Source organism: Lepidochelys kempii, chromosome 26 (assembly GCF_965140285.1).
Source record: "Lepidochelys kempii isolate rLepKem1 chromosome 26, rLepKem1.hap1, whole genome shotgun sequence".
In the NCBI taxonomy this organism is placed as follows: Eukaryota; Metazoa; Chordata; order Testudines; family Cheloniidae; genus Lepidochelys; species Lepidochelys kempii.
The window spans coordinates 14,160,997-14,180,619 of record NC_136405.1 but is presented as its reverse complement, the minus strand read 5'-3'; the positions used below and the strand labels follow the sequence as shown (position 1 = coordinate 14,180,619).

The 19,623-nt window shown below is 61.2% G+C and overlaps 1 protein-coding gene across 8 annotated transcripts in view; it reads left to right on the top strand.

Moving 5' to 3' along the window:
• Positions 1–1,341: 1,341 nt before the first annotated feature.
• Positions 1,342–19,623, top strand: part of CAMK2B (calcium/calmodulin dependent protein kinase II beta) — a 142,167-nt gene continuing 123,885 nt past the window's right edge. For 5 of the 8 annotated variants that reach the window (XM_073325407.2, XM_073325406.2, XM_073325403.2 and 2 more), the window contains exons 1-2: positions 1,345–1,460; positions 17,195–17,289. In XM_073325407.2, the coding sequence (XP_073181508.1) occupies positions 1,396–1,460; positions 17,195–17,289 (160 nt within the window). In that variant the 5' untranslated portion in view covers positions 1,345–1,395. Of the gene's footprint in view, positions 1,461–17,194; positions 17,290–19,623 lie in introns of all 8 variants that reach the window. The other 3 variants (XM_073325408.2, XM_073325404.2, XM_073325409.2) reach the window with 2 other exon arrangements.

Sequence of the window (19,623 nt, the reverse complement as noted above, 5' to 3'; positions counted from 1 at the left end):
CGATCTCGAGGGATAGCTTGGCTGCTGGCACAGGGGCTCTTCTCCCACTCTCGTTACTGTAGGATCTGAGCACCTCCCAGTCATGCTTGAGGACACATCTGTGGGGGTGTTTGCGGGGGGAGAGGGACGTGGCAGGGGGAGTGGCTTGTTGGGGTCGGATTGTTTGTTTTATTTAAATGTGCATCTTGGTGTCTATTTCTGTTGGAGGAGGCAAGGTCAAGGGAACGCACTGGGTACTTGGAGCAGAAGTGGGGGCCTCTGGGATGGGTGTCTAGGGGTGGGGAGGCTCCGGGTGGGTCTGGCAGCACTGTTTGGGTTGGTGGAGGGGGAGTTTGCTCCACAGGCAGGGACCGGGCCCTGGGCTAGCCCTGTCTCAGGCATTGTGTAGAGGGTCCATCGCCCGGAGTTCCACCGTGACCAGGTGAACCCCCACCTCCCCTTGCAGGAACCTGGATGGTGGTCCTGAACTACCCTTACAGCCGTGCGGCCCCCGGCTCCACCGCTCCCTGGGTCTAGGTGCAACAGGCTGGCACGTGGGGGTGCAGGGTGATGGGCCCTGTGTGCCCCCGTCTCTCAGACCAGGCAGCGGTGCTATATTGCACTTTAATGGCCTTTTATGGCCTAGCCCCATGACCTCCGGCCCCGGGGGTGAGGGGCTGATGCAGAAGGGAGGGGCCTAGGGCAGAACCAGGGTGTCACCTCCTTAGCAGAGATCCTGGCCCTTGGCAGATGCCCTGTCTGGGGCATGGCCTGTATTTTTGCCTGGCTGGCCACAATAAGAAACAGAGACCGGACAAGCCGAAACCAGACCACATTCCCCATCTCCCCCAACCTCCCCTCCAAGTAGAGCCCAGGTCCCAAGCACCAAGGGGTCTGTGCCCCTTTCCGTCTCAGGGGAGGGGCTCTGGCTCCCTGGGGTGGGAGTGAGGAGGAGATCTGGGGCTCTTGGGGGGGGTGCTCTATGGGGAGGGGCTGGTTCTAAGTGGGGGCTCTCTGTGTGTGGGGAGGCTCCTTGGCTTCTGCTGGGGGGACCCTAACGATGTGGGGCCTGACACCACCCCATACCCTGGGTGCAGGGGTCGCTGGGCTGGCCGTACCCCTCCCCTGGCTGCGGGGGTCCCCGAGGGGCTGGGGTACGGCCAGCCCAGCGACCCCTGCACCCAGAGGTCGCCCGTGCCCGTTCCCCCCCCGAGTCCCTTGCTCCGGTGTGGGGCGGGGGGGGCCGGCGGCGGGGTGCATGTGTGGTGGGAGTGGGGGGGGGGGATCGCCGCTCGCAGGGAGCCTCGGAGCGCAGCGGGCTGGGTGGCTCCTGCCCCCGCCCCTGCCAGCCCCTCCCTCCCCCGCTGCCAGGCGGAGCCGGAGCCCAGCTCATTGCGGAGCGAAGCGGCAGCCGCGATGGCAACCACCGTGACCTGCACCCGCTTCACCGACGAGTACCAGCTGTACGAGGAAATTGGCAAGTAAGGAGCCGCGTCTGGAACCAGCGGCGCTCCCCGGGGCCGGGGCGCACTGGCTGCGGGGCGGGGGGGGGAGCCTGCGCCCCTCGGGGGGGGGATCTGGGGGTCATTCCCCTCCCCCCTTTACAGGGCCTGATGGGAGGAGCCGGGGGTACTGCGCCCCCCCCCCCGCGCCCGGCACGGGTGCGGGGCAGGGGGTGCGCTCTCCATTGCGCCCTGGGCGCACGGGCTGGGGGAGGGAAGCCCCGCGGGGGTGGCTGGAAGGTGGCTGCTGGCTCTGGGGTGCCACCGTGCTGGGGGTTCCCTAGTGTGTGTGTGGGGGGGGGGGAGCCTGGCCCAGGCTGCTCTGGTTGCCAGCTGCCCCCCCTCCCCTTGGGCATCCTGCGACTTGCCATGTGCCGGGGCTGGGCAGTGGGCAGCCCTCGCTCGGCCGCGGGTGGCAGCAGGGCGGGGGGGCTGGGGGCTCGCTTGCCGGCCGGAGCTCGCAGCCATGACGCATTATGCAGGAGGAATGGGAACCATCTGGAGAATGGCATTAGCCCTTCAGCGAGTCCCTTGTGCCAGAAACCCTAGACCCCCCCCCCCCGCCCTCGGCTCCCCTGCGGCGCTGGATCCTCCCCACCCCCTCTCCGGCTTGGGCTCGCCGCGTATTTATAGGCTCCTGCAGCCGGTTCTGCGGGGCTCACCCAGCCCCCTCGCCCCCACTGCAGTGGTTTGTCCGCCTGGCCCGGCGCAGCCCCGGGGACCGGCCCTCCCCAGCCTGCTCTTGCTCCTCGGTCATTAGTTGCATTTAGAAACACGCTCTCCCCCCCCCCCCCGCCGCTGATTTTTTGGCTGGGGGGGGCGCTCTTGGTGATGCCCCTGGGCTGGGGAAGGCTCCACCCACTCTGGCACCCTGCCCCAGGCTGGCAGCAATCACCCCTCTTTGCATTCAGCGCCATGTGCTGGCGCTGGAGGAGGGGGAGGGGAGCTGGAGCGTCCCCCCCTCTCCCCCCCCGGGAGAATCAGCGGGGAAATACCCTGCGCCCAGGGCTCCGGAGTGGCGATGCCACAGAGCGGGCAGCCCGTGGGTGCTGGGCATGGGGAGGAGCTGCCCTGGCGGGTTGGCTCAGCACCCCCCCTCGCCCACGTGCCTAGAGGTCGCCCGTGCCCGGCTGGGGGCTGGCATAGCTGCCCCTCCAGTGAGCAAGGGGCTGGGGCTGCCGTGTGTGGCCGACCCATGGTCCCTGCTGGGGTCTGCCCTTGCGCCAGCGGGAGAGCGCGCCAGGTGGGCACCCTGCCATCTGCACGCCCACGCTGGTACTCGGCCTCTGTGCCGCCTAGTAAGGGGGCTTTCCCCACCCCAGCTGCCCCCCGAGAGGTCCGGCTGCTGGGAGCGTCTCCTGGAATGCCCCCCCCACCTGTTAGCTCCGTGGCTGTCGGAAGTCACTGGCTTTGGGGGGCGTCTCCAGGCTGAGACCCCTTAAAGCGGCCTGGGTTGCCGCGAGGCGGTGCTTGGCGCTAGCCCAGACTCGGGACCTTTGGGGGTGTCTCAAGCTGAGCAGTGAGTTTGGGGTGTCCCAGCTGAGTGCCCCCCCCCAACTGGGATAATCTTGGCCCTGGCGTTTCACACCCCCTGAAAATGTTCCATTCCTGGCAAACTGGCTCCATCTTTAATGCAAGTCTGGCAACCCCATAACGACCTGCCTCAACCCCCCCCGCTTCCCAAAGACCTGCAAACAGACAGGGACTTTGCGGCGTCCCGCTGCCCCCTCCCTCGCCGCTTGGCTGAGCCGCATGGATTTAGCTCTCTCCGTCTTTCCTTCTACCCCAGCTCCCAGCCGCCTGCCTTGCCAGGCTGGGAGCCCCTGCCGGTTTTTCTACATCTGCTACTTGGACCGCCGGCGCTTTGGGGTGGGGATTCTTTTGGTTCCGTGTCTGTCCAGCGCCTGACACAACAGGGTCGGGCCCTGACTGGCGCTTCTAGGCGCTCGGAGAATATGCTCCTTATTAGTCGGGTGCCCAGAAACCAACACGAGATGCCAGGTGGGCTCTGCCCAGAGGTGTGGAGAGAGATTGTCCCCTCTTCGCTACAGAGAGAGGGGCCGGGGGCTCGGTCATAGGCGTCTGTGGAGTCACCCCGTCTCTGGGGGCCTCCGTTCCCATGTGGTCACTGGGGACAGCAGCTCGGCCCGTCCCTCCGGAGGTGGAGAAACAGGCTCAGGATTGTGGGGTGCTCAGAGGCGTAGTCAGGGGCGGGCCCAGATGTTGAACGTGCCCTGGAGGGGTGCAGGGCGTGAGGCGTCCGGGAGTGAGGGCGCTGAGGGGGTGTGGGTGGGTCTTTGCCGGAGCTGTATAGAGAGGGACCCCCCCCTTCCTGCTGCAGCCCCGGCCTCTGGGTTTCCACCTGTCTCTGGAGGCTCTTTGAGAGGCGTGAATTCGGCGTGGGTGCCGGATCGGGGGCCTTGGAAATGCCGGCCAGGAGCCCGCCCCCCAGAGGAGCCGGGCACCGCAGGGCTGCTCCGGAACGGGCTGGCGGGCTTGTCGGCCAGGCTCCCTCCGCTCCGTCGGCGGGGTGCCTGGCTACGCCCCCGGCTTCGGAGCAGCCCCCCGGAGGAACCCCTTGGCTGGGTCAGATCCCCGGGGGGGCGCGCTGGGCCTCGCAGCCGCCGGAGCCTGAGCCCCGGGGGGCTCCTGCTTCGCCCCACAAGCGAAGTCGCACGGAGCGAAGTCGAAGCCAGTCGCACGGAGCCGGGGACGCTCTGCCGGGAGGCGGCCCCCGCGCCCGGCCTTGGTGGGTCCCCTGGAAGGCGGCGCAGGACGGCCCGAGCTTGGCCTGGAGAAAGGAAGGGTCAAGGGTAGCCCAGAGCGACCTGCAGTGAACTTCGTCTCCCTCTCACTCGGTCCCCAGGTCAGCCAGAGCCCCAGCTGCACTGAGGTCCCTTCGTCTTCCCCGAGAGCAAAGGGAATCCTCCTTCCCCGCGCCGGGCAGCTACCCAATGCCTGGGGAAACTGAGGCACGCCAGGCTGATAAAAATACTGCAGCAAATTCTCACTTTGGCACACTGGGCGTGGTCCAGGCCTGAGGACTAAGCCCCTCTGCCGGGACACAGCAGCTGCCCCGCGGGTGCCGAAGTGGGGCTGCTCCAGAACCTGGTGGAGCTCAGATACCAGGGTGATGGGTGTGTTTGAAATATCTCAGCGGATCAACCGTGGCTGCCAGTCTGCTCGGAGCCCCGTGCGACGGGGGGTCTCTGCGTGGTCTGGGCCCAGCCTGCCCGTAGAGGTGACCCAGCTCCCTGCCCCTGGCTAAGTGAGGCCTGCTCTTGCGCTCCAGGACTGTCTTGGTGAGGCTCCTAAGTCCTGCACAGATGGACCCGTGCCAGGGGTGTGGGCTGCCCTCTTGGCTCCTGCAGCAGGCCCCCTGCTAGCCTGTCCTTCGGGGGTGCCGGGCTTTGATCCCTTGGGGGCCTGGGAGGGTTGCTTTTGCAGGAAGGCCCTTTGGCGTGGAGGGGGCTGGCGGGTGGGGGCGAGGCTATAGTGCGGCACGTAGGTCCCTGCCCCGAGGCAGCTTGGCCAATAGATAGTAGCCCACCTCGGCTGCGGTGTGTGGCAATCACGGAGTAAACAGCGGGTGGCTTCCAGGATCCAGCCGGGAGAGCCTGGAACCGGGGCTGCTGGGTTCCCGGGGAAGCTCAGGCTGGGCCCAGGCCGGGGCAGTGGCCTGGCTCCTGGCGTGCAGGCCCTGCCTGTCTGCCCCCCTGGCGCATGCTCCTTGGAGGCTCGGGCTGGGGAAGGAACGGGGCCAAGGAGGTGAACAGCAGCAGCTGGGCTGGTGAGGGGCGTTTGCGGGACCAGCCTCCCTGAGAAGTAAAGAAGGGCCTGGCTCTTCCATCTCACTCCCCCCCAGTGGAGTTCAAAGTGGGGAGACTGAGGCCCAGAGCAGGCGAGTGACTCACCTAGTAGGCCGGTGGCATAACCCGGACCCAGCTCCCCGGTTGAGCTGCTCTAGGCACTAGGCCACGCTGCCTGTCCTAGCGCAGAGGGGGCTGCCCCCAGCTGCAGGGCCTTGTGGCCAGGGCTGACTCCTCTCCCCGGCAACCGAGGCATGAGAGGGTCCCCTTCGCCTGTCAAGTCAATGCGGGGAGGAGGTGCCAGGCAAGGCCGGGTAGAGTGGGGGTCATGCAAGGTCAGCACAGGAATGGCAGAACTCCTGGGGGGTCGGAGAGCAGCGAGCCCGGGTAGAGACTTCCATGGGGGAGACTCTAAAGAGGGCACTGTGAGAACCCAGCTAATAATGATCCCTAGCTCTTATCCAGCACTTTTCCTCAGTAGCTCTCACCATGCTTCCCGGGGGAGGGGGCTGGTCAGGATCACTTGTCAGAGGGGGAAACTGAGGCACAGAGTGACTTGCCCATGGCTGCCCCGCAGGCCAGTGGCAAAGCTGGGAATAGAACCCACGTCTCCCGAGGCCCATTCCAGTGCTCTGTCTGCTACCTTGGGGGGAAGACCGGTGGAACAACCAATGAATGACACAGGGGTCTCAGACAGAGCAGGAGCGCCCATGTTTACCCTTCATCATCATACAAGGACAAGGGGTGGGTGAGTGGCAGCTGCCTGAAACCAGGAAAGACAATTATTGCACATCTGGTAATTACCCGGTGGAACTCACTGCCACAAGATCTGACCGAGGTCCGGAGCTCAGTGAGGTTCCCGAGAGGACTGGACAGTTATCTGGACAGGGAAACAGACGGTTCCCAGTTACAGACGTTAGCAGCGAGGTATAAAAGAAGGGGGCCTCATCTAACACCCCCGCCTGGCCTCAGCCTGGGAACCAGGCTCTAGGGAGAATGTCCCCATGGGCAGGCTTTCCCCAGTGCCTCTGGGGCCAGACCAGTGGGGCTGCCCTGACTAGCCCCAAACCCTCTGGGCCCTGGCACCTGTTCAGAAGCTGGCGGCCTCTCCCAGCTCCCCCTGCCCTTGTTATCCCACCCCTGGGCTGCGGTGCCGGTCAGCTCCCTCTCATGGGGGGCCCCGCCAGCCCCACCCACCCTCCCTTTGCCACTGCCCGTCCTCTCTCTGCGCCGGCTCCCGGCCGGGACCCCGGGCAGCGCCCAGCTCGCCCCAGGCGGGCGCTGGGCTCCGGGTTTCGGGAAGGGGGGGTCAAGGCTCGGCCGTGGTGGCGTTGCCCTGAGCCGCTGGCTCTTGCCCGTTCAGCGGGAGGCTCCTTAGCCGGCTGGACCGGGAGAAACAAGGCACCCGGCCCAGAAGCAGCAGCCGCAGCGGGGGTGTGAGCAGAAGGGTTCGGGGTGCCGGGCTGGGCAGCGCCTCCGGGGATGAGCGCACTCTCAAGGGGGGGGCTATAAACATGGGGGGGCTCTGCTGTTGGGGGGGGGGAGAAACTGGCCCTCGGGGGGGTCATCCGGCCCTGCAGTGCCGGGAAGCTGGGGGTTATAGGCCACGGACCGGGCGGTGCGTCCAGGGGGGGCCGTAGCCCGGGGTTCGGGCCGCATCCGTCGGGGCGACCCTGCAGCTCCCCTGGAGCCCGAGGGCCCCAGGCTGTGTCGGCCCCGGGGCCGGGGTGCTGCTGCCCGGCTCCGGGGGGGGATCCCGGCGGACGCAGGGCGGGATTAGCGCAGCGAGGGGATTACAGCCTGGCCGTCCTGCGGGGTGCGCGGAGCCCCACTGGCCCGGAGCACGGGCGGGCTGGTGTGGACGTGGCGCTGCCTGGCTGGGTTATGCCCCGCTGCAGCCCCGGGGGGCCCGAGCCCCGCTGGGGCACGGAGCTGGGGAGCAAAGGCGGCGGCGGGCAGCGCAGCGGTGCGCGGTGGGAAGGCGGCGAGGAGCCGCGGTTGAAGCCCGGTCTCGGGGCTGCAGGGGGCAGGGATTAGACAGCGGGATGGACCCCCCCCCCCCCGCCCCGGCGCTCGCCGTTCTGCGGGGCCAGGAGCAGCTGGGGCTGCGAGTTCGAGGCCCCCAGCCCCTTCCCTCTGCGGGCCGCCCGCGGGGCAGAACAAACCGGACCCCCGGGGGGGGGGCAGCTCTGCTCTCTGCTCCCCCCGCCGGCCTCCCTGCTGGCTCGGCCAGCCCGCTCCGTGCCCCAGCCTCGCCGGCTGCGTGCCCGGGATGGGGCATCTCGCTCGGCGGGGGAGCGGAGTGTGCGGGTCCCCTGCCCCCGACATGCCAGGCGAGGAGAGGGGCAAGCCGGCTCGGGGCAGGAGGCGAGCCTGTTCCCCCCTCCCCGGGACAGGCTCGGTTCTGGGTGGACGGGGAGGGCTCAGGCTCTGCAGAGACCCTCCGGGCCCGCGAGCAGCGCGGCGGGGGCGGTTCCTAGATTGCAGCCGGCTCTGGGGGCTGGGCAGGGCCCCCCCGGGGGGACTCCCGGCCCCTGCCCCCCTGTGCCCCTGCCCGGTGCTGCCCGCCCGCGCTCGCTTCCTCGCCCCCCTGCAGCAATCCTCAATCCGGGGCGCCCGGCGTTTCCACGGCAACAGACTGCGCCGGCGAACCCGGGCTCCTGCCTCCGCTTGCCGGGGTTTCTAAGGCGTGTGGCTCCGCCCACCTGGGACTCTCCCCTAGCTGTTAGCAGTACGGGGACTATGACACACAGGGAGGCTACTTTGACGTCGCGGACTCTCTCCAGGAGGAGGCAGTGCCCTCCCCTGCCCCCTGTCCATTGCCAGGCTTGTCAGCCATGATCCTTCCCCAGCGCTTTCCATCCTCAGCCTGCCCCTTCCTTGGCCTTAGCACAGCGACCCCAGCCTCTCCTGCAGCGAGGTGGGTTTCATTACCCGCCCCCGTCCCCTTTACAGAGGGGCAGGGCATGGGCAAGGTCAGATCTACCGGGTGGCAGAGCTGGGGAAGAACCCAGGAGTCCTGGCTTTAGCTGCCGCTGGCCCAGATCAGAGGCACCAGGGACGCTGTGCGCTTCCCTCTTCCCCCGTTCTCTCCAGGGTGCCCATGCTGGGGCCTCTGACCCACGGCTTGATGCCCGCCCCAGTTTGCTGTTGTCGATCGCTATGGGAGCGCTGGCTGGGCTGGTTCTGAGCTCTCCCCAGGCATCAGCCCAGCCCACTGAGAGCCGGGGGTGAGCTTCTCCCGGGGCCGGGTTCTCTGGGAGAGCTGGTGCCATCTTTGCAGCGGGCGGGCCCCAGGTGCCAGCGGGGAAGGGCAATTAGAACGGCAGAAGGGGGCGAGCAGGTCACCTGGCAGGCCTGGGCTGTGCTTCCTGTTTGGGGGGCCTTTCCGAGCTGGTCTGGGCTTTTGGATTTGTGGGAGCAGATGTGCTGATGCTGGAGAACTGCAGGGGGACACCCCAAGCCTGCCTTGCCTGGGGAGGGTGCTCAGAGGGGTCGCCCTGCGTGGGCCTCGGGGGCAGGGGGACTTGCGCAGAGCCAGAGCCCCTTATTCCCAGCCGAGCCTCCGCTTTGAACTCTGGTTGAAGGGATGGGGATGCCAGATCTCCCCACTCCCCGACACCAGGTCTCTGCCACAGGGCTGGAGGCCATCACGCTGACCCGTCCTGTGCTCTCCCCTCTGTATGCACCTATTGTCTCTTGTCTTGCTTATCGGCTCTCCCAGGCGGGGAGCGTCTGTCTGTTCTGAGTTTGTACAGTGCCTAGCACAATGCGGGCCCTGCTCTGTGACTGGCCGGCGTAGGTGCTCCTGTAACTAACCAAGGCAGTAATGGGCCCTGGGAGATTGCTGGTCTCAGCATTGTTGCTTCAAGTTTATGGTGGGGGGGGTACCAGCTTTTGGGGGGAATCCTTCTGTGGAGGGGGCTGCAGGATTAGGGGGAGCAAACCTGGGGTCTGCTTCTGGGCACTGGTGCTGCGGGGTGGTGAGGGCAGAGAGGAAGGGTGGCCCAGTGGCTAAGGCACTAGTTTGGCACTTGGTTCAATTCCCCACTCAGCCCTAGACTGATTCCCTGGGGGGCTGTGGACTAATCACTGAGGCCTAGAGCTCTGAAGGCATTCAGGTGCCTGAACCCCTTTGGGGAATGAGATTTCAGCTCCTAAACCCATTAGGTGTTGCAACGCTGAGCGTAACAGTGCCTGGAAACCTTTATAAGCCTGGGCCTTCTTTGCTGGGCCTTGGGTCTCCCCTGACTCCAATGGGATTAACAGCCCTGCCCCACCACCTGGCGGGGTGATGATCCATCTCTTGCAATGCGCTGCAGGGATGGGGGCTGGAGAAGCAGCCTGGTAGACAGGAGGGACTATGATAAAGACACTGTTGCTGGGTGGGTGGTGGTTTCTATGCTTTAATATGGGGGAGGCGCGGGGGCCTCTCCCTTACTCTATAAGGGACAATCTCGCTGGTCAGTCCATGCAGGATGCTGTGTCTTGCTGACAGGCCAGAAGCAAGAGCTCCTGGGTTAGGCCCTTCTCCACCTGAAGTGCTGGGTGCTGAACCAGGCTTTGGGGCACGGAAGCCCTGCTCTGGGGGTTAGATGCTCCATGGCACGTCAGCCATTCCAGTCGTTGATTGCTAGTCAGGGCCGTGTCCGGGAATTTCACCCCCCGGAGCAGCCTGAGACGGGCTCTGGTCAGTCCCTGTCCCTTCCTCGCATGCTGGGACTGGACCACTCCCCTGGGCACAGGAAGGGGCTGGGGCTGGGATCGGCGCACTAGAGATGGGGGTGGGCTGGTCTGAACGCTGAGCTGGGTACACAGATCAGAGGCGGGGTGGGGGGCAGGTTATCCCCCTGGGAAGGAGAACCTGGTTGGAAGGTCTGGGAGGTGGATGAAGTAGGAGCTGGGGTCTGCACATCTAACTGGATTCAGGAAAGTCACCGATGCCTTCTGCCAAGCGGGGGCCGTGTCTCCTGCTGGTTCTCCGGCTGCAGATCTGGGCACCGTGATCAGCAAACGCTGATTAGACATTTAAACGGGCCCTTTCCACCGTGGAAGAGGCAGTAACACTGGGGACACGTAGGGTACAACTGCCCCAGCAATATCAGGGCCGGGAATTGCCAACGGGCGCAGCTGCCCTGGTGCCTGCTGTAGTGTAGACAGGACTCCGGCGTTTCACCTCTGTGTTGTCTTAGACCCAGCCTTGTCTACACTACAGCTTTTGCCAGTGAAGCTGCGGCCTGGGGTAGTTAAGGGGCCCGGTGTGTGGTGCAGACAAGGCCTCCGGCGGGCACAGCAAACCTGGCAGCACAGCTGGCCAGCCCAGTTTGGGGCTCTGTAGCAGGAAGGATCAGGTCACAGAGCAGGGAGGAGGCAATCTGAGGTAGCTCTGATGCGACTGTCCCTGAGACACAGCATCTGGTCCTGGGTGCCTGCTTACCATCGAGGCACAGAGAGTCTGGAGGGGGGGAACTTCCCGGGAAGGCTCGGCGAAGTGATGGCTAAGGGGTGGGAGGAAGAAGAGGAGTTACTGAAGGCGGTGCCAGGGGGGCATGTGAACCACCTGGCATAGAGGGGCCCCGAGCCTTGATACTGATGCATTTAGATGCTGCCATAATCCCCCTGTTAACTCCAAACAGTTCAGACAACTAGGGACACAGCTGCTGGCATCCTTTGGGCTCGTGCCATGATACTGGGGCAGCTTGTTCTGCCAGGTACAGATGGAATCTGAGCGTGTTCTCTCCATGGTACTGAAGTGTCTTGCTTCTTTAGAGGTCCATTCTGGCCTAGCCTGAGCCCCTGGGGAACTGACCAGGCCCCTAGCAGATATCTTCCCTAACAGAATGCTGGGAATCATTAAGAGAGGGATAGAGAATAAGACAGAAAATATCATATGGCCTGTATATAAATCCAGGGTACGCCCACATCTGGAATGCGTGCAGATCTGGGAGATCCATCTCAAAAAAGATATATTGGACTTGGAAAAGGTTCAGAAAAGGGCAACAAAGATGATTTGGGGGATGGAACGGCTTCCGTATGAGGAGAGATTAACAAGACTGGGACTTTTCAGCTTGGAAAAGAGACGACTAAGGGGGGATATGATTGAGGTCTATAAAATCGTGACTGGTGTGGAGATAGTATATAAGGAAGTGTGATTTATTCCTTCTCATAGCACAAGAACTAAAGGTCACCCAATAAAATTAATATGCAGCAGATTTAAAACAAACAAAAGGAAGTATTTTTTCACACAATGCACTGTCAACCTGTGGAACTCCTTGCCAGAGGATGTTGTGAAGGCCAAGACTATAACAGGGTTCAAAAAAGAACTGGGTAAATTCAGGGTGGATAGGTCCATCAATGGCTATTAGCCAGGATGGACAGGGATGGTGTCCCAAGCCTCTGTTTGCCAGAAGCTGGAAATGGGCGACAGGGGATGGATCAGTTGATGATTCCCTGCTCTGTTCCCTCCGGGGCACCTGGCCCTGGCCATGGCCTCTGGCCACTGTCGGAAGACAGGACACTGGGCTAGATGGACCTCTGGTCTGACCCAGTATGGCCGTTCTTATGTCCCCTCTCCTCTCTCAGACCCCAAGGAGCCGTGTGCCCAGCACTGGTAGGAGGAAGTCCTTGAGGAAGGATGGCTCAGTGGTTAGAGCACAATCCTATCCCTGCTCTGCTACAGATTTCCTGTGTGACCTTGGGTGGCTGTCTCTGGCCATCAGTTCTCCACCTGTACGATGGAGATGTTCGATGCCTTGCTCCAGGGGACAAATCCCTTGCCAGGTGCTCAGATCCTCCTGTGATGGGGGTCACAGATAGGTCACGTTGCTTGTTATGTGTTTGTAGCACCTTGGAGCCAGATGGGTGGGACCAGGGCCCTGGTGTGGCAGGTGCTTTACAAACACAAAGCAAAGACCCAGCCCCTGCCCGAAGGGGGCAGCTGAACTCCCAAGGGTTCCCACAGTCCAGAGCCTGCTTGTCCCGTGGTCCGGAGGGTTGCTTTGCCCAGGTGACCTCCCCGAGGCCAGGGCCTCAGGAAATGGGCCAATGGCCTTTCTCGGGCTGTTCTTCTCTTCCAGCCAGCCCCTTGGTGGCTCCTAAGTCCAGAAGTTTGGAGCAGAAAACCTCACTGAGCAGGGTCAAAAATCGCCCACCCTGCACATGGTTTGGGGAACGGGGACCCGGGGGCGGGAAATACAGGGTCGGGGGAGTAAGCCGCTCCTTGCGGCCCGTGGCTGGGCGTAGCTGCTGCTGTCCTGGTGTGTCCGGATCTGGGCCAGCTGCCACGTCCCCATCTGGGAATTCCCCCAGCCCCACCTCCGTTAGGTGATCCGATCTGCTTTGCCTGCCCCCCTGCTGGTCCCGGGGGAGGCCCTGGAGCCTTCCTGCGGGGCCTGCTCTCTGCAGGTTGCCTTTCTTTTGGCTGCGGTTCGAAGGCTCCTCCAGCTGCCGGTGCGCCTCCCTCGTTTGAAGGCGTCTGAGCAGATCAGCATGGCCTTTGCCCATCCGCACTTGCTGGCTCTGTGAGCGGAACATGCCAATGCCAGGTCCGGCCAGAGCCTTTCTGCCCAGCGCTGCAAAGAAAGGAGGAGCCAGGGGCAGAGATCATTAGAAATGCTCCCAGGCTGAAAGCCTCGTGCGGGGATCCTGTGCCGTGCGTGGCAGGAATTGCTCCAAGGGGCCTCCTGTAGCGTGGCCTGGCTTCCCCTCAGCTGTGTGTGTGTGTGTGGGGGGGAAGTAACTGAGATGTGGGCCCAGAAGAGACTTGGCGAGGGGGGCTCCGACTCTCATGCTCCCCTCTGCAGAAGGTGCCCAGATTTGCTGAGATTGGTTTCTGCTGGGAGTTCTCTCTGCAGTCGCTGTTCGTGCAGCGCCTAGCGCAGAGGGGTCCTGGCCCATGCCAGGTGCTCTTGGCACTGCTGCGATCCAGACAATAAATAAGGAGGAAAGGAAGGGCATGTAATGGGTGCCCACAGGGAGAACGGGGTGCCTGGCTTCGCTCTGTGGCTCTGAGCCCCCGGCTAGTCATTTCATCCCCCAGCCGGGAGAGCTAGATGCGTATCAGGGTGGCAAGGAGCATGGGTGGGGGGTCTGTCTCCATTCCCTGTGCCCCAGGAACCCTAGGTGCCCTTCGCTTTCCTGCCCAGACAGCAGCTGCAGAAATTTCAGTTGAAAACTGTCACCCTGCCCTCCCCACGGCTCTCTGCCCAGGGCCAATCTAAACTGGGCCAAGACCGCTGGGGAGGGCGGGGTGATCAGTTCCATTGGAAATGACTTTTTGCCGGGAAATGGCCTTTCGTTTTAGTTTTCAAACAATGGGGCAAAGAGCGCTCGAAATTGGAAAAAAACGTTCTGTTCGCCCGGAAATTATTATTATTGATTTTTTTTGCTGGTCGCTGGAAATTCTGGCAAATCTGGTTTTCGGGCTGATTTTTTTTCTCAGAACTTCCAGCAAACCCGAAAAAGCCATCAGCCGCCCTGCTCTGCAGGCGGGTGTTATACACCTGGGTGGCTGGAGGTATATTGTGGGGCCAGCGGCAGGGGGCCTGGGCTCACAGCTACAGCTACGTCCCAAGTCTGCGTTCTGCCCCCCTTGGGCAGAGCTTAGCCCTGCTAGGTGTGAAGCGTGGTCCTGCCCCAGCCCTTGTTCCCCCAGCCAGGCACTCCCGAATCGCGGATGATGAAGCTCATCCTTCTGGGGACCTGCAGCTCTTGAAGAAGTGGCAGACTCTGGGGAGCAGCTGGGTTGGGCAAGATGATGTGGAGTGTGACAGAGTGAGAGCTAACAGCTGTCCCAGCACTCCGGTCACTTAAGCTCTGATTAGTTTCCCCTAGAGAAGGCTTGAGGGAGGAATGGAGAGTACTTAATTTCCTAATCAGAGTGTAGGCTGGCTGGCTAAGGAGGTGGTTTCCCATCAGCTGGGAGGGGGGGTTAAAAAGCAGGGGAGGGAAGTGGCAGAGCGAGAAGGCTAGCAGAGGGGAGGGGAGACGGGACCGCGGAAAGGCAAGATCTCTCCTGGGAGAAAGGGCCGTGGTTTGAAGGGCGCTGTCGGTAGAGGCTCTGCACAGGAATTAGAGTAACAGCCGTGTTAGTCTGTATTCGCAAAAAGAACAGGAGGACTCGTGGCACCTTAGAGACTAACCAATTTATTTGAGCATGAGCTTTCGTGAGCTACAGCTCACTGCATCGGATGCATACTGTGGAAAATACAGAAGATCTTTTTATACACACAAAGCATGAAAAAATGGGTGTTTACCACTCCAAAAGGTTTTCTCTCCCCCCACCCCTCTCTCCTGCTGGTAATAGCTCATCTAAAGTGATCACTCTCCTTACAATGTGTATGGTAATCAAGTTGGGGGGGGACGGGGGACGGGGGGGGGGAGAAAACCTGGATTTGTGCTGGAAATGTGCTTGATTACCATACACACTGTAAGGAGAGTGATCACTTTAGATGAGCTATTACCAGCAGGAGAGTGGGGTGGGGGGAGAGAAAACCTTTTGGAGTGGTAAACACCCATTTTTTCATGCTTTGTGTGTATAAAAAGATCTTCTGCACTTTCCACAGCATGCACCCGATGCAGTGAGCCGCAGCTCACGAAAGCTCATGCTCAGATAAATCGGTTAGTCTCTAAGGTGCCACGAGTCCTCCTCTTCTTTTTGCACAGGAATTGTGGTAGTGGCTTGGGGGCGGAAGCATAAATAAAAAAACTCCCAGGGGGTGCCCAAGACTGTTGGTGAGGATCTCCTGGGCAGGAGGGGAGACAGTCGCCCTTTTCCATGGCAGGATCAAGGCTGGCGCTGGACGTGCGGGCCGGCTCGACTACCCTCGCCGGGCTGTGGCACCCTGAGTGTTTGGAGCCGGGATTGATTTATTAGTGGTGCTTCCCTCGTGCAAGTTACCTCTTGGTGATGCGGCCACCTCTGGGGTGGAAGACAGCAGCTGGCTGCCCAGCAGTGACTGTAGCGAAGGGGAGAATTCAGCCGGGGCTCCGAGGTCTTTAATGCCCACCCAGAGCCACTGGCTTGTCTTAAGGAGACCTCCCAGCTGATGACAATGCAGAGAGAGAAATCCAGGAGCCAGGGACACCAACTCTTTCCCCTTGTGCACCTGGGGAACGCTCAATGCTTAGCTCTGCGGTGATCCGCGCTGGCTTTTAGAGAGCCTCAGACAGGCTGCAGTCTGCGTAGCAACGCTGGCTAGCTGCCTGCGTTCCCGGGAGCCAGTCCACCCGCTGTCACTTTCTGGCAGCATGTTCTAGACCCTCTTTGGCTGCACCGGGCCTGCGCTGCCCACCTGTGTATGCTGATAACTCGGCTTTAACCCGTAAACACCACCCCCATCCATGGAAGCCGCTTTTCCCGATTCAGAACAATCCCGCACAGCACATTTGGAATTTCAGCATCTTTTGTCCTTTATCCTTTTGAGCGGGGGCGTCTCCAGATGCGCGGCTGGGGAGCTGACAAAATCCCAGCCAGGCAGCGGGAGACGGACAGGGCCAGAGGGGTCTCCCCGCACCTGGTTTCCCCCGTGTTCAGGGAGAGGCTGTTTCCTGCTGGGGGAATCGTAGCTAGGGAGGGAAACGGGGTTTAAAAGCGTTTTGGAAGTGGAGTGAAAGGAAAAGGGAACGGCCCTCGGAATGGAATCTCCCGGCAGGAGTGAGTCTCACGGGGCCTAAGACGGCTTCAGGTTTTATGGTGCAACACACGCACCATGGATCACATTTTCAGGAGTCGTTTTCAAAGCAATGACGGGACCCAGGAGCCTAACTCTCACTTTCAGAAATGATGTTTAGGGTCCGTCTCTCCGGCAGCTAAACGCCCACGGTCGACCTGGGCCACCTGACGTGGGGCCAAGGGGCTGCCTCATTGCAGGGTGGGCTCTAGGACCCTGCAAGGGGGATGGGTCCCTGACCGTCTACACTGCAATTAAATGGCCCCTCGAGTCAGCTGGCCAGGGCCGGCGCTGGGCTTTTCATGGCCGTGTGGACCTGCCCTTGTGAGCCCCATTCCCGCGGGCTGTCCGGGAGGCAGAGGCAGCTGAGTGCTACCGGCCCTGATCGTCAAAGACACAGAAAGGCACCTAGTGAGATACAAAAGTGCCTAAGCAGGTTAGTTGCCTAAATCCCATCTGCCCTGCTCAGATGCCTCTGAATGTCCTACTAAGCGCTTTCCTGTGGCTTCGGGCACCTCAATTTTTACCCCAGATGCTAAAACCCGGAGCTCTGAGCTCTTGCCTTCCTGTCTGAGGGCTGCACGGTGCCGGCTGCCCCGCCGTCCCCATGCCTGTCTGCTCTTTGAGGCCGGCCCCGCCGGTATCTGGTGTGTTGTACAGCACAGAGCGCAGCAGCAGGGGGGGGCTGCTGGGGTGTGTGGGAGCAAGTGTGTGTGTGGGGGGTGAGTCCTGCCCAGCTGCATTATGGGGCGCTGGTGGCCTTGGCTTGGGACCAGGATTGATGGGTGTTTGGGGGTGATTTGCTAATGTTCATTTTTTTGCAATGCATTGTGGACTGGCTCCTGCCTCTCAATGGAAGAGGCTCCGCCCCCTGTGCTGGGAGAGGCTCCGCCCCCTCAGACCCTGTATGGAGGGAGCCCTTGGCACTGAACATCAAGCGGTCCCTGGGAATACCCCCCAAATGTGCCCTGTGAAACCTGCAGGCCTTTCTTCCCTGGCTCCTGGCCCTGCTGCAGCCTTAGATCCTCCGGCAGCAAACCTGCCCACCACGGTGCCACGTCGGAGCTGGCGCCAGGTGTCTCCGTGTCTGTGTGCTGGTTACACTGAAATTAAGCCAATGAGATAATCAGCAGCCTAAGGGCCTCTCCCAACCGGCCCGGTGGGCTGCTGCTGAGCTCTCCAGGTGCAGAGTTCGGGAAGTTAGTTTTCTCTCTCTCTCTTTTCCTCTTTCTAGGGGGGCTTTCTCGGTCGTGCGACGCTGCGTCAAACTCTGCACCGGCCATGAATATGCAGCCAAGATTATCAACACCAAGAAGCTCTCTGCAAGAGGTAGGCTTAGTGCTCTGCTTGTTTCCCTTCCATGGCTGCTCTGACTGGGAAATCTGCCGGCCTCCCCTTCTCACCTGCAGCCTCCGTGGCCGCAGAGGGGAGAGGGGGATCCTTTGCTCGCCGTTTGCGGCCGCCCCGACGGGGGGGTGGGCTTTAAGGTCAGGCGACACGCTGATCATTTTGTCTGACTTCCTGCATTTGCACAGGCCACAGAACCCCAGCCCCAGGGTTGTGTGTGTGTGTCTGTGTCGATTCTCCTATGCGGGTGACGCTGTCATGCCCACCGATTTCACTGGGCGCCGGATCGAGCCATTTCAGTGGTTGCCTTTAAAGAATCAGCATTTGCCAAAACAGTTACCCAGTGGTAAATTGAAAATCACCTGTAACAGACATGAAATAACTCCAGTCAGTATGTGGTACCTGTGGACTTTCCTGACCAACCATGGTCTCCACGCTTGCTGTCTCACGATGGACCTGTCCCGTTCAGCACGCGCCTGTGAGCTGGCGTGGTCTATGGCTGAGTTATAGGAGAAGTGAGGATATGGATTCCACAGGCCTGTTTTGCTTTGCTAGGATGACGTATGAAGTTTCACGACTGTCTTTTAACAAAAATTGCATTAATTCCTCAAAGGTGTCACGAGGTGGGTGGGGGGACACACAGATTCTGGGTGACTTAGACTCTCTGTTCCTCACTTCCCATTTGTACAATGGGGATAACTCCCAGGGGTGTCTGAGGATAAAGGCATTGAAGACTGTGAGGTGCCCAGATACCACGGTGATGGGTGCAGGAAAAGAACCCGCGATCCCTTACTGGCCACGAGCCCACTCCCCTACGGCTTGGCTCGCCTGCCTTTGCTTGCTGAGCCTGTTAATTCTCAACCATCTTCCCACTCCTCCAGAGGGAGACACGTCGCTACCGTGTCTGAGACCTCAGTCATCTCTGTGGCTACAGACGGTGAGATAACAACCGCAGCGTGTGACCCCGGGGCCGACTCCGGCAGCGGGTTGGAGAGAAGGGGCCATGCCAAGCGATAAATATCCCTAATAACAGCAAAGGGGGCCTGGAAAAGTACTAGCCTGGCTATTCTCCCTTTTGTACCATGCTCGCTGCTGGGGACCCAATCCTGACCAGTGCTGGGCCTCTGCAGGAAGGGAATGGGAATTGAAGGGGGCGAGGGCCGTGCTGCTCAGGATTAGGCCCATCCATCTGCCTTTAGGGACAGGCCCCGCTGTCGCTGTGTTGTGAAGCTGTTGGAGTTCACGGGCTCTGAGGAAGCAGCTGTACGAGCGACGCCTGCCAGGAAGCTGGAGAAATCACAGCCTCTCTCGTGGGCACAGCGTCTGGGTAAGCGTCGCTCGCCTCTTCCCAGCTGTCTGCCCCCCGCACCAGCGTCTCTCAGCACCTCACGCACACTCATGCATTTATCTTAACACCTCCCCGTGTTATTATCCCTGGGGACTGGAGGCACGGAGAGACTAAGTGACATGCCTAAGGTCACACAGGACGTCTGTGGCAGGGCAGGGAATCAACCCCCTGGTCTTCCAACTGCTAGGCCCCCATCCTGGCCACTGGGTTAGCCTTTCGTTTATTTCAGGAGCCTGAAATTAACATGGCTTTAATGCTTTTGGTGATGTTATTGCCCCTAGGCTATTGGCATAGCTCCAGCAGTGGGGTCAGATGGTTAGTCCCAGTCCCCGAGGGGCAACCAGAGGCAACAAAGGGAGGGGGGCCTGTATGGTCACGTGCCGCCCCCAGATTTCTGCCAGGGTTTATATTTGTATTTTTATTTCCCTTTTTTCTTGCGGAAAATGGGTTACAAATCCACGCCCTCCCCCCACCACTATCAACAGTTACGCGCCACCTCTGGGCACCACCGTGAACGAGTGTTTTGTGTAGGTCCTATGTAAACCGTCTCTTTTTTTTTGCAAATCTTGTTTAAAAAGGGGGCCCCGTGTTTTTAAGGAAAATCTGCCTTGAACCCAGACTCCCAGGTGTTGGGTTAATGCATAACCTGGTCGCCTAGCTGTAGATCCAAATCACTCCAGGGCTCTGTCGGTTAACCCGCTCCCTATGGAGAGCTATTCTGCAGGCACTGAATAAACACGCGGGGAATGTGGTGGTAAGGTTGCATAGTTAACGCTCGAGTCAAGGAAAGTACAAGTGAAGATTTCAGGCATCATCTTAAATCTGCCCCCTCTGTCCATTCCGAGCCAACCTGGAATGATGTGCTCGCATCCTGAAATTCCACGGGTAAGAGAATAGACTCACCCATTCAGAGGCACTGGGCTTTTGCTTTGGGGCTACACAGTGCAATAGAGCCCAGGACTGGGGCT